Source organism: Heterodontus francisci, chromosome 1, assembly GCF_036365525.1.
Source record: "Heterodontus francisci isolate sHetFra1 chromosome 1, sHetFra1.hap1, whole genome shotgun sequence".
Lineage (NCBI taxonomy): Eukaryota > Metazoa > Chordata > Chondrichthyes > Heterodontiformes > Heterodontidae > Heterodontus > Heterodontus francisci.
Window position 1 is genome coordinate 124,310,199 of NC_090371.1, and position 20,498 is coordinate 124,330,696.

The 20,498-nt window shown below is 43.7% G+C and overlaps 1 protein-coding gene across 2 annotated transcripts in view; it reads right to left on the bottom strand.

The window, feature by feature from the left end:
* The window catches only part of fip1l1a (FIP1 like 1a (S. cerevisiae)), a 93,985-nt gene extending 87,585 nt beyond the window's left edge, over positions 1 to 6,400 (bottom strand). For both annotated transcript variants that reach the window (XM_068035335.1, XM_068035346.1), the window contains exons 1-2: positions 6,231 to 6,400; positions 5,988 to 6,033 (exon numbers count right to left, since the gene is read on the bottom strand). In XM_068035335.1, coding sequence (XP_067891436.1) covers positions 5,988 to 6,033; positions 6,231 to 6,318 — 134 coding nt within the window. In that variant the 5' untranslated portion in view covers positions 6,319 to 6,400. The remainder of the gene's footprint in view (positions 1 to 5,987; positions 6,034 to 6,230) is intronic.
* Positions 6,401 to 20,498: the final 14,098 nt, after the last annotated feature.

Below are 20,498 nucleotides of genomic sequence, written 5' to 3' on the forward strand. Positions count from 1 at the left end.
TTGTCAGGGGTGATCTATATCGTTTGCTCTCTCCCCTTTCTTTCTTTCTTTCTCTCTCTCTCTCTCTCTCTCTCTTCCACCCCACCCTGTTTTTCTGTCAGCCACTCCCACCTCCCCACCTTACCTCTTTGGCAGCATGTCACCTCTCCCCCATCCCCCAGCTTCTCCCTAGGCCTCGTCCCCAACCCCTGCTCCCAGCCCCTTCCCCTGCCACTCCCCAGGCCTTATCCCCATACCCATCCCCTCCCCCCGGCCTCCCCCTGGCAGTCTCAGCCCCTACCCCCCCAGCCTCTATCATGTGGTCTTGCACCCCCCCCCACCCACCCCCACCCCACGGCCTATCTCCAGCGGGCTTAGCCCCTCCCTGCGGCCCCTCTCTTGATATTTAAAGAAAGAAAAGTTAACAAGGTGAGCGCTGGTCCTGAAGAAAGTGAGTCTGGGGAATTAATAATGGATAATAAGGAGATGGCAGATGAATGAGCAGGTATTTTACATCGGTCTTCACTACAGAGGATACAAGTAACATCCCAGAAATAGTTGGAAATCAGGAAATGGAAGGGAGGGAGGAAGTCAAGATAATTACAATCACCAGGAAAGTGGTACTGAGCAAATTGTTGGAGCTGCGGGCTGACAAATACCCAGGTCCTGATGAGCATCATCCTTGGGTCCGAAAAGAAGTGGCTAGTGAGATAGTTGAGGCGTTGGTTTTGACTTTCCAAAATTCCCTCGATTCGGGGAAGGGTCCATTAGGTGGAAAATAGCCAATGTAACTCCTTTATTCAAAAAGAGAGGGAGACAGAAAGCAGGAAACTACAGGCCAGTTAGTTTAACATGTGTCATCCGAAAATGTAAGAAACTATTATTAAAGTCATTATAACAGGGCACTTGGAAAAATTCAAGGCAATCAGGCAGAGTCAACATGATAGGGAAATTGTGTTTAACCAATTTATTGGAGTTCTTTGAAGAAACAACGTGCTGTGGATAGAGGGGAACCAGTGGATATACTGTACTTAGATTTCCAGAAGGCATTTGATAAGGTGCTACATTAAATGTTATTGCGGAAAATAAAAGCTCATGGCATAGTGGGTAACATATTGGCATGGATAGAAGATTGGCTACTAACAGGAAACAGACAGTAGGCATAAATGGGTCATTTTCTGGTTGGCAAGATGTAATGAGCAGTGTGCCACAGGGATCAATGCTGGGGCCTCAAATTTTTACAATTTATATAAAGGACTTGGATGAAGGGATCAAAGGTATGGTTGCTAAATTTGCTTATGACACAAAGATAGGTAGGAAACTAACATGTGAAGAGGACATAAGGAGACTACGAAGGGATATAGATGAGTTAAGTGAGTGGGCAAAGATCTGGCAAATGGAGCATAATGTGGGAAAGTGTGAAATTGTCCATTTCGGCAGGAAGAATAAAAAAGAAGCATATTATCTAAATGGTGAGAGATTGCAGAGCTTTGAGATGCAGAGGGATCTGGGTGTCCCAGTGCATGAACCGCAAAAAGTTAGTATGCAGGTACAACAAGTAATTAGGAAAGCTAATAGAATGTTATTGTTTATTGCGAGGGGAACCGAATTCAAAAGTAGGGAGGATATGCTTCAGTTGTACAAGGCATTGGTGAGACCTGTTACGAAAGTGCTTCCATTTTTAAATATTTTATTTTTTGAGGACGAGTTTTAAAACTGAAAAGATTCCATGAATTTCTTTTCACCAAGTTCACTGAAAGGACACTTGAGATGTTGTCTGAAAACAAAATGTGCTGGAAATCATGTGCTTTAAGCTCAATAAACAACAGAAACTTTGGTGACCTGGGGACGATGTTAACAGAGAAGCCACATGTCAAGGTTTACGGAGGTCAGGATGCTGAATTCCTAGTTGGGGTGTGAACGATTTTGAAGACAGTTGGAGATCAATTTGCCAAGGAAAAACCACCCAGCTCACTGCTTTCTCTGCCTCTTTGAAGAAACCCTGTAAAGCTCCAATGTGGAAGAGTTAAAATCTGTCCTGAGAAGCTGGAAAAACCTGCCAGATTAATTCTCAACGGCGCCTGAGAAGAACTGCTTTAGAAAAGATACCAGTGACTCGTCTCCGCATACCCAGACAGCAGACCAAAAGGGACAAATGACTTCCTTCCATATCTTTTTTTCTTCAAGAATTAGCAAGTATTCGGCCAAAGTATTCTTTTTTGGGTTTTTTTGCAACATGCCTCTGCAAAGAGAATTTCTGTATTATTTTCAGTGAGTGTGTGTGTGGAATTTAAAAAGGGAACTTTCATATTTCAATCTGTGTGTCAATGCCTTGCTTCGTAATGAACTTTTTTTGTTGTTTAAAGAAACCTGGTTGGTGTATTTTATTCTGGGATAAAGAGTAGAGTATGTGATTGACCGAATCGGTAACTGGGTAAACTTTTTAAAAATATATATTGTGACTTGCGGAGAAGTGGGACTGGAAAAAACAGTGCACTCCTCCCACCTCAGTCATAACAGACCGCATCTGCAGTACTGTGTACAATATTAGTCTCCTTATTTAAGGAAGGATGTAAATGTGTTGGAAGCAGTTCAGAGAACGTTTACTGGGCTCATACCTGGAATGTCTTAGAACAAAAGGTTGGACAGGCTAAGCTCACCCTCCACATTTGTGGCTACCAGACAGATTTTTAGAATCACAGAACTTTACAAAACAGGAGAAAGCCTCTGAACCGCCACATCTACACCAGCTCATTAGTTATCCACTTTGACTTTGTCCTCCTCCCTTTTAATTATTTTCCAAAATATTGATCCACTTTTCACTTAAAAACTATTATGAATTCTGCTTCAAACACTACCTGTGACTGATAGCATGCCATATCCTAAGAATCTGTTGCATAAATATTTTTTTCTGACTCTTTCCTTTTAGTGATGACCTTCAATTTATGTCCTCTATTAACTAACTCTATAACCAGTGGAAAGAGTGTGTGTCTATTTACCTTGTCAAAACCATTTAATTTTCTTCATCTAGAATGCTTAACCTTCCCTATTCCAGTCAAAAAATCCCAGTTTCTTCAGTCATTCCTCAATATTAAAAGTTCACATTCTATCGTCGAAAATCCCTTCTGTACTCTCTCAATAGTCTTCACTTTGTTCCTAAAGTCGGGTATCCAAAACTGGACATTATTTCCACTGCAACGTAATTCATGATTGGTCTAGGTTTAAAATTACTTATTTGCCTCTATCAATAAAACCGAGGCTTCCAATAATTAACTTGCAATTCCATTTTTAAAGACTTGTGTACTTGAGACCCGAGTGTCTCTATTTTATTCCTTTTAAAGTTTGACCATTTGCCAGATAGAGACATAGAGTTATACAGCACAGAAACAATATATTTCATGTGATACTTAAAAACAGATACGATTCCTCCCAAAATGTACCGCCTCACATCTTTCTGCATTAAAATTCATCTGACATTTATCTGATCAATCTACTAACCTGTCTGTACCCTCCAGTGAAGTTCCATGGTCTTCTGGAGAGTTAACCTATAACCTTATAATGGAGTGTCCAAATTCTGATCATGACCTCTACCTCAAAATACAGAGCATTAAAATATATTCAAAAGCAAAATGGCCCTAACACTGATCCCTAGAGAGTCCCAGTGTTTAGATCTCTCCAGCTTGAAAACAATTACTTTGAAGAAAACAACCAACTTCCAACAACATGCAAGCAGAGAAGTAATGGATGAACGGGGCTTGGTGCAAGTAATAATATCGGCAGCAGAGTATTGGATGATCTGAAGGGTATGGAGGGTGGCAGATGGAAGGTCAGCCATGAAAGCTTTGAAGCAGTCGAGCCAGGAGAAAATAAAATCATGGAATCCTATTCATAGTGGCAAATTCTTTGAGGCTATGTGCCTTAACTTTATCAACAAGCTTCCAATGTGGCATCTTCTCAAATGCTTTTTGAAAATCAATATACATATCATTCATTCAATAGGAGCCATATAAAAACCATGTCCCCCTGCACAGCTTTTGTTGCATTTAAATTATTCTGCTATCACACCTATTTTTCTGTTCCAATTTGCTCTGCCTCTAACACACCAAGAATTTATCAGTTATTTCCCAATCATGCTCTTCATTATTTAAGACACTCAGTTAGTTGCACACTAGTGGCCTGGTTGATTCAAAAAATGGCCAAACTATCAGAAAGGAATGTCTCAATTTGACCACAGGCCTGTTTGGAGTTAATGGCCATCAGCCAACACAGTGGTCAGAGTTCGATAATTGACCTCCGTATACCTTAAGATACCTTAGGCACTAAGCTCTGGAGTTCTCTCCCAAATCTTCTCCTTCCTCCTTTAGGATGCTCCCTAAAATCTACCCCTTTGACCAAACTTTTGGTGATATGTCCTAATATCTCCTTATATGGTGCAGTGACAAATTTTGTTTGATAACGCTGTGAAGCACTTTGTAATGCTTTACTATGTTAAAGCCGTGATATAAAGTGCCATAAATGACGATGACTAAATGCAAGTTGTTGTTGTTGTCGAACTGGTTTATTTATGCAGTTCCATTATGTGCCGAGTTGTCAATATTCAACATCTCTGTTGGTAAATGGGATACACAAAATGGAACTGAGCCACACAGGTCCACCACTCAACTCCCACCCAGTCATCACCTAATCTCAATTCAGGCTACAGGAAGGATAACACAATTGCGCTCAACAATACTGGACTCACCAGAGAAAAACAAAGCTCAGGTTCCTGTTACTAATCACAAAGCTGGCAAGCACACAAGAAAAGGTTAGGCTTAGAATTGATATGTCAGATTGGATGGCCTAATGCTCATTGCAGAATCAACATTTGGGAAAGGTGACCAGTATTATAGAGCTGCAGTACAGCATGAATCTAGGAAAAGATGACAATTGGGGGGAAAATATGCTTAAAATCAGGATTCGAGTTAAGTATAATCCCTGTACCACTGGACTGTGTAATTGGGGGAACAATTTGGTAGATTGCAATTATATATAGTTGGTTATATACCCCAAGTTTTATGCCCGAGGAAACTTCAGAAGTTCAGGCTCCTTTAATGGCTCAACTGGCAAATATATTGCTCATTGATTATGGGGTATTAGGTTTTTGACACCAAGAAGGTTCCTGGTTCAATCCAAACTCTAAGAGGCTTGCTAGCTCAGCCAGTGTGGTTGTAGACCCAGTACAATTGAGTTTTGCATCTCCGGGTATGGAAAGTATAATTACCAGATTGTTGATCTCTATCCAGTGATTGTTAAATATGCATGTGGATATCACACAAAGCCAAATGAAGCTCGTATGTGACGTTCCAAGGTGAACAACCTGAAAAAGTCACCATATGGATACACAAAATTTGATCACTTGGACAAGATACTAGAAGCAGCTGCTACCCTTAGACCCCAACATGTGAGCATCTTCAGTAAATGGAAGAAAATTAAATTAGAACACAAGCTCAATTCAAAACAGACAAGCTACTGGGAGGATAACCAGTCAGATGGCATGAGTAAAAAGGGGGCAGGCCTTCTCCTGATTCCACTCAAAATCACTGAGAGTCAGAAACTATACCTTGGTTTATGGGCAAGCCTGCCGTCTTGGATTTACACAGAAAACTGGATTATAAATATTTAATATGACCCTCAAAACACTAAAAAATTTCCATAAACGAATGTGCCTAATTAGAAATAAACAGAATCCAAAATTGTGATCCCTAAAAGATTGCTAACAATCCCATCTTAAAACACGACTTATTTAGTCACTACCGAAAATCATTGAACTCAAAAGGGGCCTTGAATTCTGCACGAATTCATCAGCTGAATCAGTCAACAGAGTGAAAACAGAAATTTATAAATGGCCTCAACGGATCGCTGAGAAACAAAGCAACAAATAAAAAAGTACATGATATACACGGTGGCAACGAGAAAAGGAAAACAATCGGCTACAGGCCTCGGCCATAACGTTCAATGAAATCGCCCACCTGTCAACAGGCGCTGCCTCCTCCTGTTTGTTTGGGTCGTTTTCATCTGCAATCAAAATAACCAACGGTTAAAAAGACCAAATGAAAAGACATTGAGCGACAGCCGAACGGCTTGAACACTACTGGCACCTTCGACACGTCCGGCGCCGCGTGAGCCGGAGTCGGACTGTGAAGCCACGGCCACTCTTTACCGGCTGGTTAACCAGCAGGGATCGACCAGGCCCCAGAACGCCCCTTTCTCACCTCCGTACAGCCAGTGTTCTTCGTCCTCGCCGGGTCCGCCATTACCCGCACCAGCTTCCTTCGTCATGTTCTCTGTATCCGCTGACATAATGCCAACCACCCGGCCGTGCTTCAGGCCCAGTTCCTCTCCTTGTCCAATGCGCAGGTTCACTCCTAACCTTACCTTTAACCCAGGAAGCAACTGCTAAGCGGGCACCTCTGACCCGGAAGCAGCCACTGGCACTGATTCCACAGGTTTGCTGCTGAACGATGGCAGTAGTTGGATACTCATGCTACATTTCATACCTTTTGGGTTATGACTTATTGGCTTGGTTTTGAAAAGACATTGTTTATAAGAGAAACTTACATTTATATAGCACCTTTCACATCCTCTGGACGTCCCAAAGGCTTTACAGCAAAGAAGGTGCTTTTGAAGTTGTAATGTAGGAAATGCAGCAGCCAGTTTGTGCACAGCAAGATCCCACTAACAGCAACGAGATAAATGATTGGTGGCAGACATTTAAGGAGATATTGAAAAAGATAGACTAAAAGAAGGATGAACCATCTGTGGCTAACTAAGGAAGTTCATGATGGTATTAAATTGGAGCAGAAGGCCTACAATGCTGCAAAGATTAGTGATAGGCCAGAAGATTGGGAAAAATTTAGAAACCAGGAAAGGATGACTAAAAAAAAGGAAGAAATTAGAATATGACAGTAAACTAGCAAGAAATATAAAAACAGATAGTAAGAGCTTCTAGAAGTCTTTCTTTTGGGCCTCCTTATCTCGAGAGACAATGGATACGCGCCTGGAGGTGGTCAGTGGTTTGTGAAGCAGCGCCTGGAGTGGCTATAAAGGCCAATTCTGGAGTGACAGGCTCTTCCACAGGTGCTGCAGAGAAATTTGTTTGTTGGGGCTGTTGCACAGTTGGCTCTCCCCTTGCGCCTCTGTCTTTTTTCCTGCCAACTACTAAGTCTCTTCGACTCGCCACAATTTAGCCCTGTCTTTATGGCTGCCCGCCAGCTCTGGCGAATGCTGGCAACTGACTCCCACGACTTGTGATCAATGTCACACGATTTCATGTCGCGTTTGCAGACGTCTTTATAACGGAGACATGGACGGCCGGTGGGTCTGATACCAGTGGCGAGCTCGCTGTACAATGTGTCTTTGGGGATCCTGCCATCTTCCATGCGGCTCACATGGCCAAGCCATCTCAAGCCTTCTAGAAGTATATAAGAAGGAAGAGAGTAGCAAAACATTGGTCCCTTAGAGGATGAGACTGGGGAATTAATAATAGGAAACTAGGAAATGGTCAAGACTTTTAACAAGTATTTTGTAACTCTTCACGTTAAAAGCATCCCAAAAATAGTAGAAAATCAATGGGCAAAGGGGAGGGAGGAACTTGAAACAATCACTACCGCTGGAGAAAAAGTACGAGGAAAACTAATGGGACTAAAGGCTGACAAGTCCCCCGGACCTGATGGCCTGCATCCTAGGGTCTTAAAAAGAAGTGGCTGCAAAAATAGTGGTTGCATTGGTTGTAACCTTCCAAATTTCCCTAGATTCTGGAAAGGTCCCAGTGAATTGGAAAACCACAAATGTAACACTGCTATTCAAGAAAGGGGGGAGAAAGAAAGCAGGAAACTATAGGCCAGTTAGCCTAACATCTGTCATTGGGAAAATGCTGGAATCCATCATTAAGGAAATAGTGGATTAGAAAATCTTAATACAATCAGGCAGAGTCAACATGGCTTTATGTAAGGGAAATTGTGTTTGACAAATTTATTAAGAGTTTTTTGAGGATGTAGCAAGCAGGATGAATAAAGTGGAACCAGTAGATGTGGTGTATTTGGATTTCCAAAAGGCATTCGATAAAGTGCCACATAAAAGGTTACTACACAAGATAAGAGATCATGGTGTTGGGGGATAATATATTAGCATGGATAGAGGATTGGCTAACTTACAGGAATTACAGGGAACAGAGAGTTGGGATAAATGAGTCATTTCAGGTTGGCAAACTGTCTAGTGGGGTGCCACAGGGATCAGTGCTGGGGCCTTAACTATTTACAATCCTATATGCATGACTTGCATGAAGGGACAGAGTGTATTGTAGCCAAATTTGCTAATGATACAAAAATAGGTGGGAAAGCAAGTTGTGAGAAGGACAAAAGAGTCTGCAAAGGAATAAAGATAGGTTAAGTGATTGGGCAAAAATCTGGCAGATGGAGTATGATGTGGGAAAATGTGAGGTGGAAAAAATAGAAAATCAGAATATTATTTAAATGGAGAGAGACTAGAGAATGCTGCGGTACAGAGGGATAGCTTTTTTTAGGGGGTGTAACTAGTAGGATAGATAAAGTGGAACCAGTAGGTGTAATTTGGATTTCCAAAAGGCATTCAATAAGGTGCCACATAAAGGCTGATAGGCAAAAAAGAGTGCGTGGAGTTGGGGTAATATATAATATATATATGTAAGAGGTTAGTGTGCAAAATTAAAGCACATGGGATTGGGTAATATACTGGCATGGATTGAGAATTGGTTGACAGACAGGAAACAGAAAGTAGGAATAAACGGGTCTTTTTCCGGGTGGCAGGTAGTGACTAGTGGGGTACCGCAGGGATCAGTGCTTGGGCCCTAGCTATTCACAACATGTATTAATGACTTGGGTGAGGGAACTAAATCTAACATTTCCAAGTTTGCAGATGACACAAAACTGGGGGGAATGTGAGCTGCGAGGAGGATGCAAAGAGGCTCCAATGTGATTTGGACAAGTTGGGTGAGTGGGCAAATACATGGCAGATGCAGTATAACGTGGATAAATGTGAGGTTATCCACTTTGCTTGTAAAAACAGAAAGGCAGATTATTATCTGAATGGTGATAGATTGGGAAAGGGGGAGGTGCAACAAGACCTGGGTGTCCTTGTACACCAGTCACTGAAAGCAAGCATTCAGGTGCAGCAAGCAGTTAGGAAGGAGAATGGTATGTTGGCCTTCATTGCAAGAGGATTTGAGTACAGGAGCAAGGATGTCTTACTGCAGTTATACAGGGCCTTGGTGAGACCACATCTGGAGTATTGTGTGCAGTTTTGGTCTCCCTATTTAAGGATAAGTACACTTGCCTTGGAGGCAGTACAGCAAAGGTTCATTAGATTGGTCCTTGGAATGAGAGGGTTTTTTTTTATTCATTCATGGGATGTGGGCGATGCTGGCCAGGCCAGCATTTATTGCCCATCCCTAATTGCCCTTGAGAAGGTGGTGGTGAGCTGCCTTCTTGAACCGCTGCAGTCCATTTGGTTCACAGTGCTGGTTCATTCCTTTTTATTGACTTTGTAGTGGTTAGGTACAACTGAGTGGCTTGCTAGGCCATTTCAGAGGCCATGTAAGAGTTAACCACATTGCTGTGGGTCTGGAGTCACATGTAGGCCAGACCAGGTAAGAACAGCAGATTACCTTCTCTAAAGGACATTAGTGAACCAGATGCGTTTTTACAACAATCGACAATGGTTTCATGGCCATCATTAGACTAGCTTTTAAATCCAGATTTTTATTAATTAAATTCAAATTCCACCTTCTGCTGTGGTGGGATTTGAACCCATGTCCCCAGAGAAATACCCTGGGTCACTAGTCCAGTGATAATACCACTACGCCACCACCTACCCTATGATGAGAGGCTGAGCAAATTGGATATATATTCTCTGGAGTTTAGAAGAATGAGAGGTGATCACATTGAAACATACAAGACTCTGAAGGGGCTTGAGAGGGTAGACACTGAGAGGTTGTTTCCCCTGGCTGGGAAATCAAGAACACGGAGGCACAGTCTCAGGATAAGGGGATAATCATTTAGGACTGAGATGAGGAGAAATTTCTTCACTCAAGGAGTTGTGAATCTTTGGAATTCTCTACCCCAGAGGGTTGTGGATACTCTATCATTGAATATGTTTAAGTTTGAGATAGACAGATTTTAGGTCTCTCAGGGAATCAAGGGATATGGGGAACTGATGGGAAAGTGAATTTGAAACCGTAGATCGAGGTGTACAAGATTATGAGGGGCATGGACAGGGTGGATAGGGAGCAGCTGTTCCCCTTAGTTGAAGGATCAGTTAGGAGGGGACACAAGTTTAAGGTGAGGGGCAGGAGGTTTAAGGGGGATTTGAGGAAGAACTTTTTTACCCAGAGGGTGGTGATGGTCTGGAATGCACTGCCTGGGAGGGTGGTAGAGGCGGGTTGCCTCACATCCTTTAAAAAGTACCTGGATGAGCACTTGGCACGTCATAACATTCAAGGCTATGGGCCAAGTGCTGGCAAATGGGATTAGGTAGACAGGTCAGGTGTCTTTAATGCTTCGGTGCAGACTCGATGGGCCGAAGGGCCTCTTCTGCACTGTGTGATTCTGTGAACATATTTGTACTACCAATTTACTGTAAGCATCCTGTCATATTTCAGATGTCACAATTCACATTCCACTCTCCGGTTCTGGGGATAGGCTATCAACCACTATTCAATATAAGCCCACCGACTCCCATAGCTACCTTAACTACACCCTGCTTCTTGTAAGGACTCTATTCCATTCTTTGAGTTTCTCTGTCTCCGTCACATCTGTTCGAACAATGCAACCTTCCATATTAGCGCTTCTGTTAGGTCTTCCTTTTACCCCAACTGAGGATTTCCCCTGCCCCGCACCCGCCCCCCCCCACCCACCCCTCTGCAAACCATGGTTGACAGGGCCCTCAACCATGTCTGTTATATTTCATGCACTTAGGCTCTCACCCCATCCCCTCCCTTCCAGAACCACGAAAGGGCTCTCCTTGTCCTCATCGTGGATAAGGTAGTCAAGAAGGCATACGGCATGCTTTCCTTCATCGGTCGGGGCATAGAGTATAAAAATTGGCAAGTCATGTTGCAGCTGTACAGAACCTTAGTTAGGCCACACTTAGAATATTGCGTGCAATTCTGGTCGCCACACTACCAGAAGGACGTGGAGGCTTTGGAGAGGGTACAGAGGAGGTTTACCAGGATGTTGCCTGGTCTGGAGGGCATTAGGTATGAGGAGAGGTTGGAAAAACTCGGATTGTTTTCACTGGAACGAAGGAGGTGGAGGGGCGACATGATAGAGGTTTACAAAGTTATGTGGGGCATGGACAAAGTGGATAGTCAGAAGCTTTTTCCCAGGTGGAAGAGTCAGTTACTAGGGGACATAGGTTTAAGGTGCGAGGGGCAAAGTTTAGAGGTGATGTGCGAGGCAAGTTTTTTACACAAAGGGTGGTGAATGCCTGGAACCTGCTGCCAGGGGAGGTGGTGGAAGCAGATACGATAGCAACGTTTAAGAGACATCTTGACAAATACATGAATAGGAAGGGAATAGAGGAATATGGGCCCCGGAAGTGCAGAAGGTGTTAGTTTAGGCAGGCATCAAGATTGGCGCAGGCTTGGAGGGCCGAATGGCCTGTTCCTGTGCTGTACTGTTCTTTGTTCACCCCACCAGCCTGTTATTCAACGGATCATCCTCCACCATCTCTGCCACCTCTAGCGTGATGCCATCAACAAACACATCTTCCCCTCCCCTCCCCTTTCACCACTCTGAAGGGACCGTTCCTTCTGCAACACCCGAGTCGACTCCTCAGTCACCCCTACACCCCCTCCCTTTCCTATGGCACCTTTCCATGCAAGTGCAGGAGATGCAACACCTGCCCTTTTACCTCCTCCCTTTTCACCACCCAAGGCCCAAAACACGCCTTCCAAGTGAAACAGTGATTTACTTGTCCCTCTTTCAATTTAGTGTACTGTATTCGTTGCTCACAATATGGTCTCTAAATTGGGAAGACCAAATGCAAACTGGGTGACCGCTTTGCAGAACACCTCCGTTCAGACCACAAACGTGACCCGAGCTTCCTGTCACTTGTATTTTCAATTCTCTACCCTGTTCCCACTCTGACCTTTCTGTCCTTAGCCTGCTACAATGTTCTAATGAAGCTCAAAGCAAGCTTGAGAAACAGCACCACATCTTTCAACTGGGCAATTTACAGCCTTCTAGACTCAATATTGAGTTTAACAATTTTAGATCATAACCTCTGCCCGCAGTTTGTTTTGTGTTTTTTCTGTTGGATCTGGCTTTTCTCTTGTTTCCTTCTTAATGCCTTTACTTTGTGTTCAGAAGGCTGCTAACCCGCCATTCACATCTCCACTAGACACATCTTTTGTTCCTTTACTTGTCCCATTACCATTCCCTTTGGCTTTGTACCATGAAATCTTTTCTCATTTAATCTCTCCTACATATCTGCTCCTCTATCTCTCCCTGACTGTTTAGATGCCTGTGTAACACTCCCAGCAAAATGATTGCCCCCTTTTTGTTTTTAAGTTCTACCCATATGGCCTCATTTGAGGAACCTTCTCAGATATCATCCCTCCTTACTGCAGTAATTGACTCCTTGATCAATAGTACAATGCCAGCTGCACTTTTACAACCCCCCCACCCCCCACCCCCGTCACACCTGAAGATTCTATACCCTGGAATATTGAGCTGCTAGACCTGCCCTTCCCTAAACAATGTCTCTGTGACAACAATAATATCATATTCCCATGTGTTAATCAACATCCTCAATTCATCTGCCTTACTTGTAAGACTCCTTGCATTAAAATAGATGCAACCCAGCCTTGCATTATTCACTTGTGCCCTAACAGATCTATATTTGCTCTGCCTTCCAGACTGACTTAGTTTCTCTTCTATATTTGGCTATGCATCACCCCCTACTGTACCTCCACTCTGTGTCCCATCTCCCTGTCAAATAAGTGGAAACACCCACCTCCCAACAGTACAAGCAAACCTCCCTGCAAGGATGTTGGTCCTGTCCGGTTCAGATGCAACCCATCCGACTTGTAAAGGTCCCACCTTCGCCAGAAACAGACCCAGTGATCCAGGAAACTAAAGCCCTCCCTCCTGCACCATCTCTTCAGCCATGCATTCATCTGATCTATCCTCCTATTCCTATGCTCACTAGCAAGTGGTACCAGGAGTAATTATTCACATCCTTGTTTTCAAATTTCTTCAAAGCCTCACCCTTCTCTAACTCTGTAATCTCCTCCAGTCCCACAACCTTTGTCAATATCCTCTAATTTTGGCCTCTTCTGCATCCCTGATTTTAATTGCAGCACCATTGGTGGCCATGCCTTCAGTTGCCTCAGCCTCAAGCTCTGGAGTACCCTCCCTACACATCTCTGCCTCTCCACCTGGCTTTCCTCCTGTTACAATCAGGTGAGGAGGGGTCAAAATGTTGCCCTCTTGTCCCTCTCCTTGTTTGACCGCAATAGGGTTTATTTCGTTTAAACAGTGGATATGCTTACCAATTCATTGAGTGTTTAACCCCTTTATATGCTATTGTTACGACCAGGTGAGAAAGGGGTCTAGGGGTTCCCTCTCAGCCTTCACCTTGTCTTACTGTAACAGCGTTTAATTTTAAACACACTGTGTTTTTAGCTCCCCCTTGGTGAATCCTTGTTCACTGCTTTCCAATTGTAAGGCAAAGAAACCAGCCAAACAGGTTTTCTTTGGTTTAAGGAAGAAAGGTTGAAAATTATTAACATTTCAATTAGAATTTAAACGCTAATTCGGTTAAAGCAATATCTGAAGATGGTTTTGGTTACAGTTCTTCGAGCTCGCTGTAGAGTCCTTAATTGTAGGTAGGTCTTGCTTTTCGTTGGGGCCCAGTATTCTTCTTAAACCTTGTTCGCTGTAGGAGACTTTTCTCTCTTGAGGTTCATGTGTCCTCAGTGGATTTGGAGTTCAGTGAGAAAGAGATGGGAGCAGCGAGGAGAAGTCTTTATAGTCCAGGAGCAAACAGTCTCTCTTCTCAAACTGTCTGTACAATTCAAAAAACTCAGGGTGCCCGGCAGGTTAGTCATGTGACTAGCTGGTTTGAACACATCTGTTTGTGGATTCAGCCATCTTAGCAGTCATCCTGGAATGTGAGCTTCCTCACCTTCAATGTCTGGTGATCAATGTCCAATATGGGTTGATTGTGTCAGGGAATGGTCCTTTGTCTCCACAAGCACTGTCTGTTCGTATATAAATGTTTTTTTCTGGCCATGGCTGATCTGTTTAACAAGTCATTTCCTTGCTCCAACACAGTTTAAAATCAATGTTCATATGACAAAATTAGTATGCCTCATTCTTGACAAGTGGGGATCTGCAGGACATCTCCACACCCAGCGGAATGAAATGTGATTTGAGAAAAGCGCATTTCATTAAAAAAGGTCGAGAGAGAAAATATGATACAGGAAAAAAGCATGTGTCTCTCTCTCTCTCATTCGTTCACATTTATTCATAAATCCTAAAACTTATTACAGCCTGTTTTTTCTTGGTGCCAGTGCTGCTTTAACTACCCCTTTTTTGGCATCCCAGTAAACATCTGGATCTTTGGGGAAGTTTTCCTTCAGTTTCCCCATTTCCATGACTGCCAAGGGTCTTTGTTCCTGTTGAGGTCGGCAAAAGGGAGGGTTAGATTTAATTAGCCCTAAGTGGGAATTTTTTTCCCCCAGGAGAGTCAGTAGGGGGTGGGTCTATCCTGAACTCTCTTTCAGTGCTTTGCTGAGTCATGTAAAGACTTTTGACTTTAGGGGATAGGTGGTTCTCTTTTTTTCTGACTGTGGGGGAGGATTCTCTGCTAATCTCCCATTTGTCCTCTGGGACACTCCTGCCTGCAGTTATTTGTGGAGACTTGACTGCACTCCCCTGTGGCTCTTTGACTGGGTGAGGCATCACCGTCATGGTTTCTCTGCCCTCGAGTGGTCTCAATTTGTCTCTGCAGGTTCCTGTAAATGCTGTTAGCAACTCTGGTGGGGTGCCTCTAGTGTCTGCATTTACGTAGGAGGATTGCGGGGTGTAACTTTGCACATTTTTCGGGGTTGGCTGATTGGACAGTAGGATTCCTCCCGGACTTCCTTTAACTTGCCCTTTTGGTCGCTTTTTCCCCTTTCCTTTGTAGCCTTTTGCCAGCCTTGTCCCTGCTTGTCCCCTTTTGTTCTCAATGGGGGTCACTTACAGTTCACCAGCCCTCTGCTGGAGGCTCCTCCTAACACTGGTACAGGACTTAGGGGTGCAGGTTTCACTGCAGGTTGGGGTTTCCCCTCAACCTGGCACATGTGGCAACTCCTGCAGTACTTCACCACATCTTTGTGGAGATTTGGCCAGTCAAACTGCTGTCTGATGCGGGCTTTGGTCTTTTGTATGCCGCATGTACAGCCACTGTAGTCTTGTGGGCCCTTCTTAATATTTCTCTCCTGTACCTCTGCGGCACCACTAACAGGTGAACTACTGGCCACTCCTTGCTCTCAGGTCTGTGAGGAGAACTCCATTTCCTCATCAGTGCCTCATTCTTTAAATAGTATCAATCAGGAACTCCCTTTGCTTCACTTTCAGACTGGGCAGCCTGTCCTAACTCTTGCAATACTGGGTCGGCTCGCTGAGCCTCATCTCGGGAAAATTTATTTAATTCATTCCCTGGGTCTTCTAACTTCTCAAAGAAGGTCTCGGACAGACTGAACTCATGGTCATCTGCCTGCAGTGCCAATGCAGTCTCCTCTGGGGGAGCTGCTTTGATCATGGCTTTATCCACTACACATTCAGGGAAACTGCAAGGGTCCATCTCTTGCCACTGCCCTGTCTCTCTGATCTCCTGTGGTCTTTCTTTCACTACTGGGGGGGCTACCACCTTCATCCCCACTAGATCATTAGCTAGGAGCAGGTCAACCCCATCCACAGGCAAACTAGGCACAATCCCTGCAGTTACTGGTCCTGAAACTAGGTCACACTCCAGGTGCACCCAGTGTACAGGTACAGGCATACACTGCCCTCCAATATCATTCACCACCATTCTGGTGTTCAGTGCACTCTCTGAGGGAAAGGTCAGGCCTTTTCCCAGTACATACGTACATACAAACGTATGAATTAGGAGCAGGAGTAGGCCATTCGGCCCTTCGAGCCTGCTCCGCCATTCAATAAGTTCATGGCTGAACTGATTACTCCACATTTCCAGCTACCCCCGGTAACCTTCCACCCCCTTGCTTATCAAGAATCTATCTATCTATGCCTTAAAAATTTTCAAAGACATTGCATCCACCGCCTTTTGAGGAAGAGAATCCCAAAGACTCACGACCCTCTGAGAGAAACGATTTCTCCTCATCTCTGTCTTAAATGAGCGACCCCTTATTGTTAAACAGTGACCCCTAGTCCTAGATTCTCTGACAAGGGGAAACATCCTTTCACATCCACCTTGTCAAGACGCCTCAGGATCCTATATATTTCAATCAGATCGCCCTCTTACTCTTCTAAATTCCAGCGGATACAAGCCTAGCCTGTCCAATTGTTCCTCATAAGACAGCCCACCCATTCTAGGTATTAGTCTAGTCAGCCTTTTCTGTACTGTCTCCAACACAATTACATCCTTCCTTAAATAAGGAGACCAGTACTGTACACAGTACACCAGATGTGGTCTCACCAATGCCCTGTATAGCTGAAGCATAACCTTCCTACTTTTGCATTCAATTCCCCTCGCGATAAACGATAACATTCTATTAGCTTTCCTAATTACGTGCTGTACCTGCAAACTAACCTTTTGAGATTCATGTGCTAGGACATCCAGATCCCGCTGCATCTCAGAGCTCTGCAATCTCTCACCATTTAGATAATATGCTTCTTTTTTATTCTTCCTGCCAAAGTGAACAATTTCACACTTTCCCACATTATACGCCATTTGCCAGATCTTTGCCCACTCACTTAACCTATCGATATCCGTTTGTAGCCTCCTTATGTCCGCTTCACAAGTTACTTTCCTACCTATCTTTGTGTCGTCAGCAAATGTAGCAACCGTACTTTCGGTCCCTTCATCTAAGTCATTTATATAAATTGTAAAAAGTTGAGACCCCAGCACAGATCCCTGTGGCACACCGTTCGTTATATCTTGCCAACCAGAAAATGACCCACTTATGCCTCATCTCTGTTTCCTGTTAGCTAACCAATCTTCTATCCATGCAATATGTTATCCCCTACACCATGAGCTTTTATTTTCCGCAATAACCTTTAACTTTATCAAATGCCTTTTGGAAATCTAAGTTCAATACATCCACCGGTTCCCCTTTATCCACAACACATGTAACTCCCTCAAAGAACTCTAATAAATTAGTTAAATATGATTTCCCTTTCACAAAACCATATTGACTCTGCCTGATAACCTTGATTTTTTCTCAATGCCCTGCTGTAATGTCTTTATTAATAGCTTCTAACATTTTCCCTAAGACAGATGTTGAGCTAACTGGCCTGTAGTTTCCTGCTTTCTGTCTCTCTCCCTTTTTGAATACATTTGCTATTTTCCAATCTAACGGAACCTTCCCCGAATCTAGGGAATTTTGGAAAATTAAAACTAACACGTCAACTATCTCACTAGCCACTTCTTTCAACACCCTAGGATGAAGTCCTTCAGGACCCGGGGATTTGTCAGTCCGCAGCTCCAACAATTTGTTCAGTACCACTTAGAACACAGAAACATAGAAAAATAGGAGCAGGAGTAGGCCATTCGTCCCTTCGAGCCTGTTCCGCCATTCAATACGATTATGGCTGATCATCCAAACTCAGTAACCTGTTCCCACTTTCTCCCCGTATCCCTTGATCCCATTAGCCCTAAGACCTATATCTAACTCTTTCTTGAATATATTTAATGATTTGGTCTCAACTGCTTTCCGTGATAGAGAATTCCACAGGTTCACCACTCTCTGGGTGAAGAAATCTCTCCTCATCTCAGTCCTAAATGGCTTTCCCCTTATCCTTAGACTGTGACCCCTGGTTCTGGACTCCCCTTCAATCGGAAACATCCTCCCTGCATCTAGTCTGTCCAGTTATGTTAGAATTTTGTAGGTTTCCATGAGATCCCCTCTCATTCTTCTAAACTTTAGCGAATGCAAGCGTAATTGGCCCAATCTCTCTTCATACGTCAGCCCTGCCATCCCAGGAATCAGTCTGGTGAACCTTTGCTGCACTCCCTCCATAGCAAGAACATCCTTCTTCAGATAAGGAGACCAAAACTGCACACAATACTCCAGATGTGGTCTCACCAAGGCCTTGTATAATTGCAGCTAGACATCCTTGCTCCTGTGCTCTAATCCTCTCGCTATGAAGGCCAACATACCATTCTCCTTCTTAACTGCCTGCTTACTTTCAGTGACTGGTGTACAAGGACACCCAGGTCTCGCTGCACCTCCCCCTTTCCCAATCTATCACCGTTCAGATAATAATCTGCCTTTCTGTATTTGTCACCAAAGAGGATAACCTCACATTTATCCACATTATTATTATTAGAGATGCAGCACTGAAACAGGCCCTTTGGCCCACTGAGTCTGTGCTGACCAACAACCACCCATTTATACTAACCCTGCAGTAACCCCATATTCCCTACCACCTACCTACACTAGGGGCAATTTACAATAGCCAATTTACCTATCAACCTGCAAGTCTTTGGCTGTGGGAGGAAACCGGAGCACCCGGCGAAAACCCACGCGGTCACAGGGAGAACTCCGCACAGGCAGTACCCAGAATCGAACCTGGGTCCTTGAGCTGTGAGGCTGCGGTGCTAACCACTGCACCACTGTGCCGCCCATCTGTAGTCAAGAGGTGATCAGAGATCCTTCTGCATGTCTAGATGGAGTAGAAGTTCCACATCTTTGGCAGAAGGTCAAAGGAATCCCCGGAGACATGGTGTGTACAAGCATTTACAAAGTTTCTCCAGGGTTTTGCCAAAGTTATGGCAGGAGATTGGGAGATCCCCATGGAAATTTACCCCATTGCTTTAAGGGCAGTGTCTCCACAAAAGCTATTTAAATGGTCAGCCATTGTGTGTCAGCTGCAGCTCAGTTGGTAGTACTCATGCCTCTGAGTCTGAAGGTTGTGAGTTTGAGTCCCACTCCAGAACTTGAACACAAAAGTCAAGGTTGACACTCCAGTGCAGTACTGAGGGAGTGCTTATACTGCATCTGCCATGTATTTGCCCACTCACTCAACCTGTCCAAATCACACTTGTGCTTCTCTGCATCCTCCTCACAACTCCCACTCCCACCCAGCTTTGTATCATCTGCAAACTTGGATATATTACATTTAATTCCCTCATCTATATCATTAATATATATTGTGAATAGCTGGGGTCCTAGCACTGATCCTTGCGGTACCCCACTAGTCACTGCCTGCCACTGGGAAAAAGACCCGTTTGTTCCTACTCTTTGTTTCCTGTCTGCCAACCAGTTCTCTATCCATGTCACAGCCTTACCCCCCCATCCCATGTGCTTTAATTTTGCACGCTAATCTCTTATGTGCAACCTTATCGAAAGCCCTCTGTAAGTCCAAATACATCACATCCACTGGTTCTCCCTTATCTATTCTACTAGTTACATGCTCAGAAAATTCCAGTAGATTTGTCAAGCATGATTTCCCTTCAGTAAATCCATGTTGACTTTGTCCAATCCTGTCATTGTTTTCCAAGTGCTCTGCTATTACATCTTTTATAATGGACTCTAGCAATTTCCCCACTACTGATGTCAGGCTAACCAGTCTATAATTCCCTGTTTTCTCTCAACCTCCTTTTTTAAATAGTGAGGTGACATTAGCTACCCTCCAATCCGTTGGAACTGTTCCACAGTCGATGGAATTTTGAAAAATGACCAGCAATTCATCTACTATTTATAGGGCCACTTCCTTAAGTACTCTGGGATGTAAATTATCAGGCCCTGGGGATTTATCGGCCTTCAATCCCATCAATTTCCCGAACACCATTTCCCACTAATCCTGATTTCATACAGTTCCTCCTTCTCACTAGACCCTATGTTCCCCAACATTTCTGGGAGGTAATTTGTGTTCTCTTTTGTGAAGACAGAACCAAAGTATGTATTTAATTGGTCTCCCATTTCTTTGTTCCCCATTATAAATTCCCCCATTTCTGACTGTAATGGACTCGCATTTGTCTTCACTAATATTTTTCTCTTCACATATCTATAGAAGCTTTTACAGTCAGTTTTTATGTTTTCTGCAAGCTTACTCTCATGCTCTATTTTCCCCTTCCTAATCAATCTCTTTGTCCTCCTTTGCTGAATTCTAAACTGCTCCCAATCCTCAGGTTTGCTGCTTATTCTGGCCATTTTATATTTCTTGGATCTAATACTATCCCTAATTTCCTTTATTAGCCACGGTTGAGCCACCCTTCCTGTTTTATTTTTGCGCCAGACAGGAATGAACAATTATTGTAACTCATCCATGTGC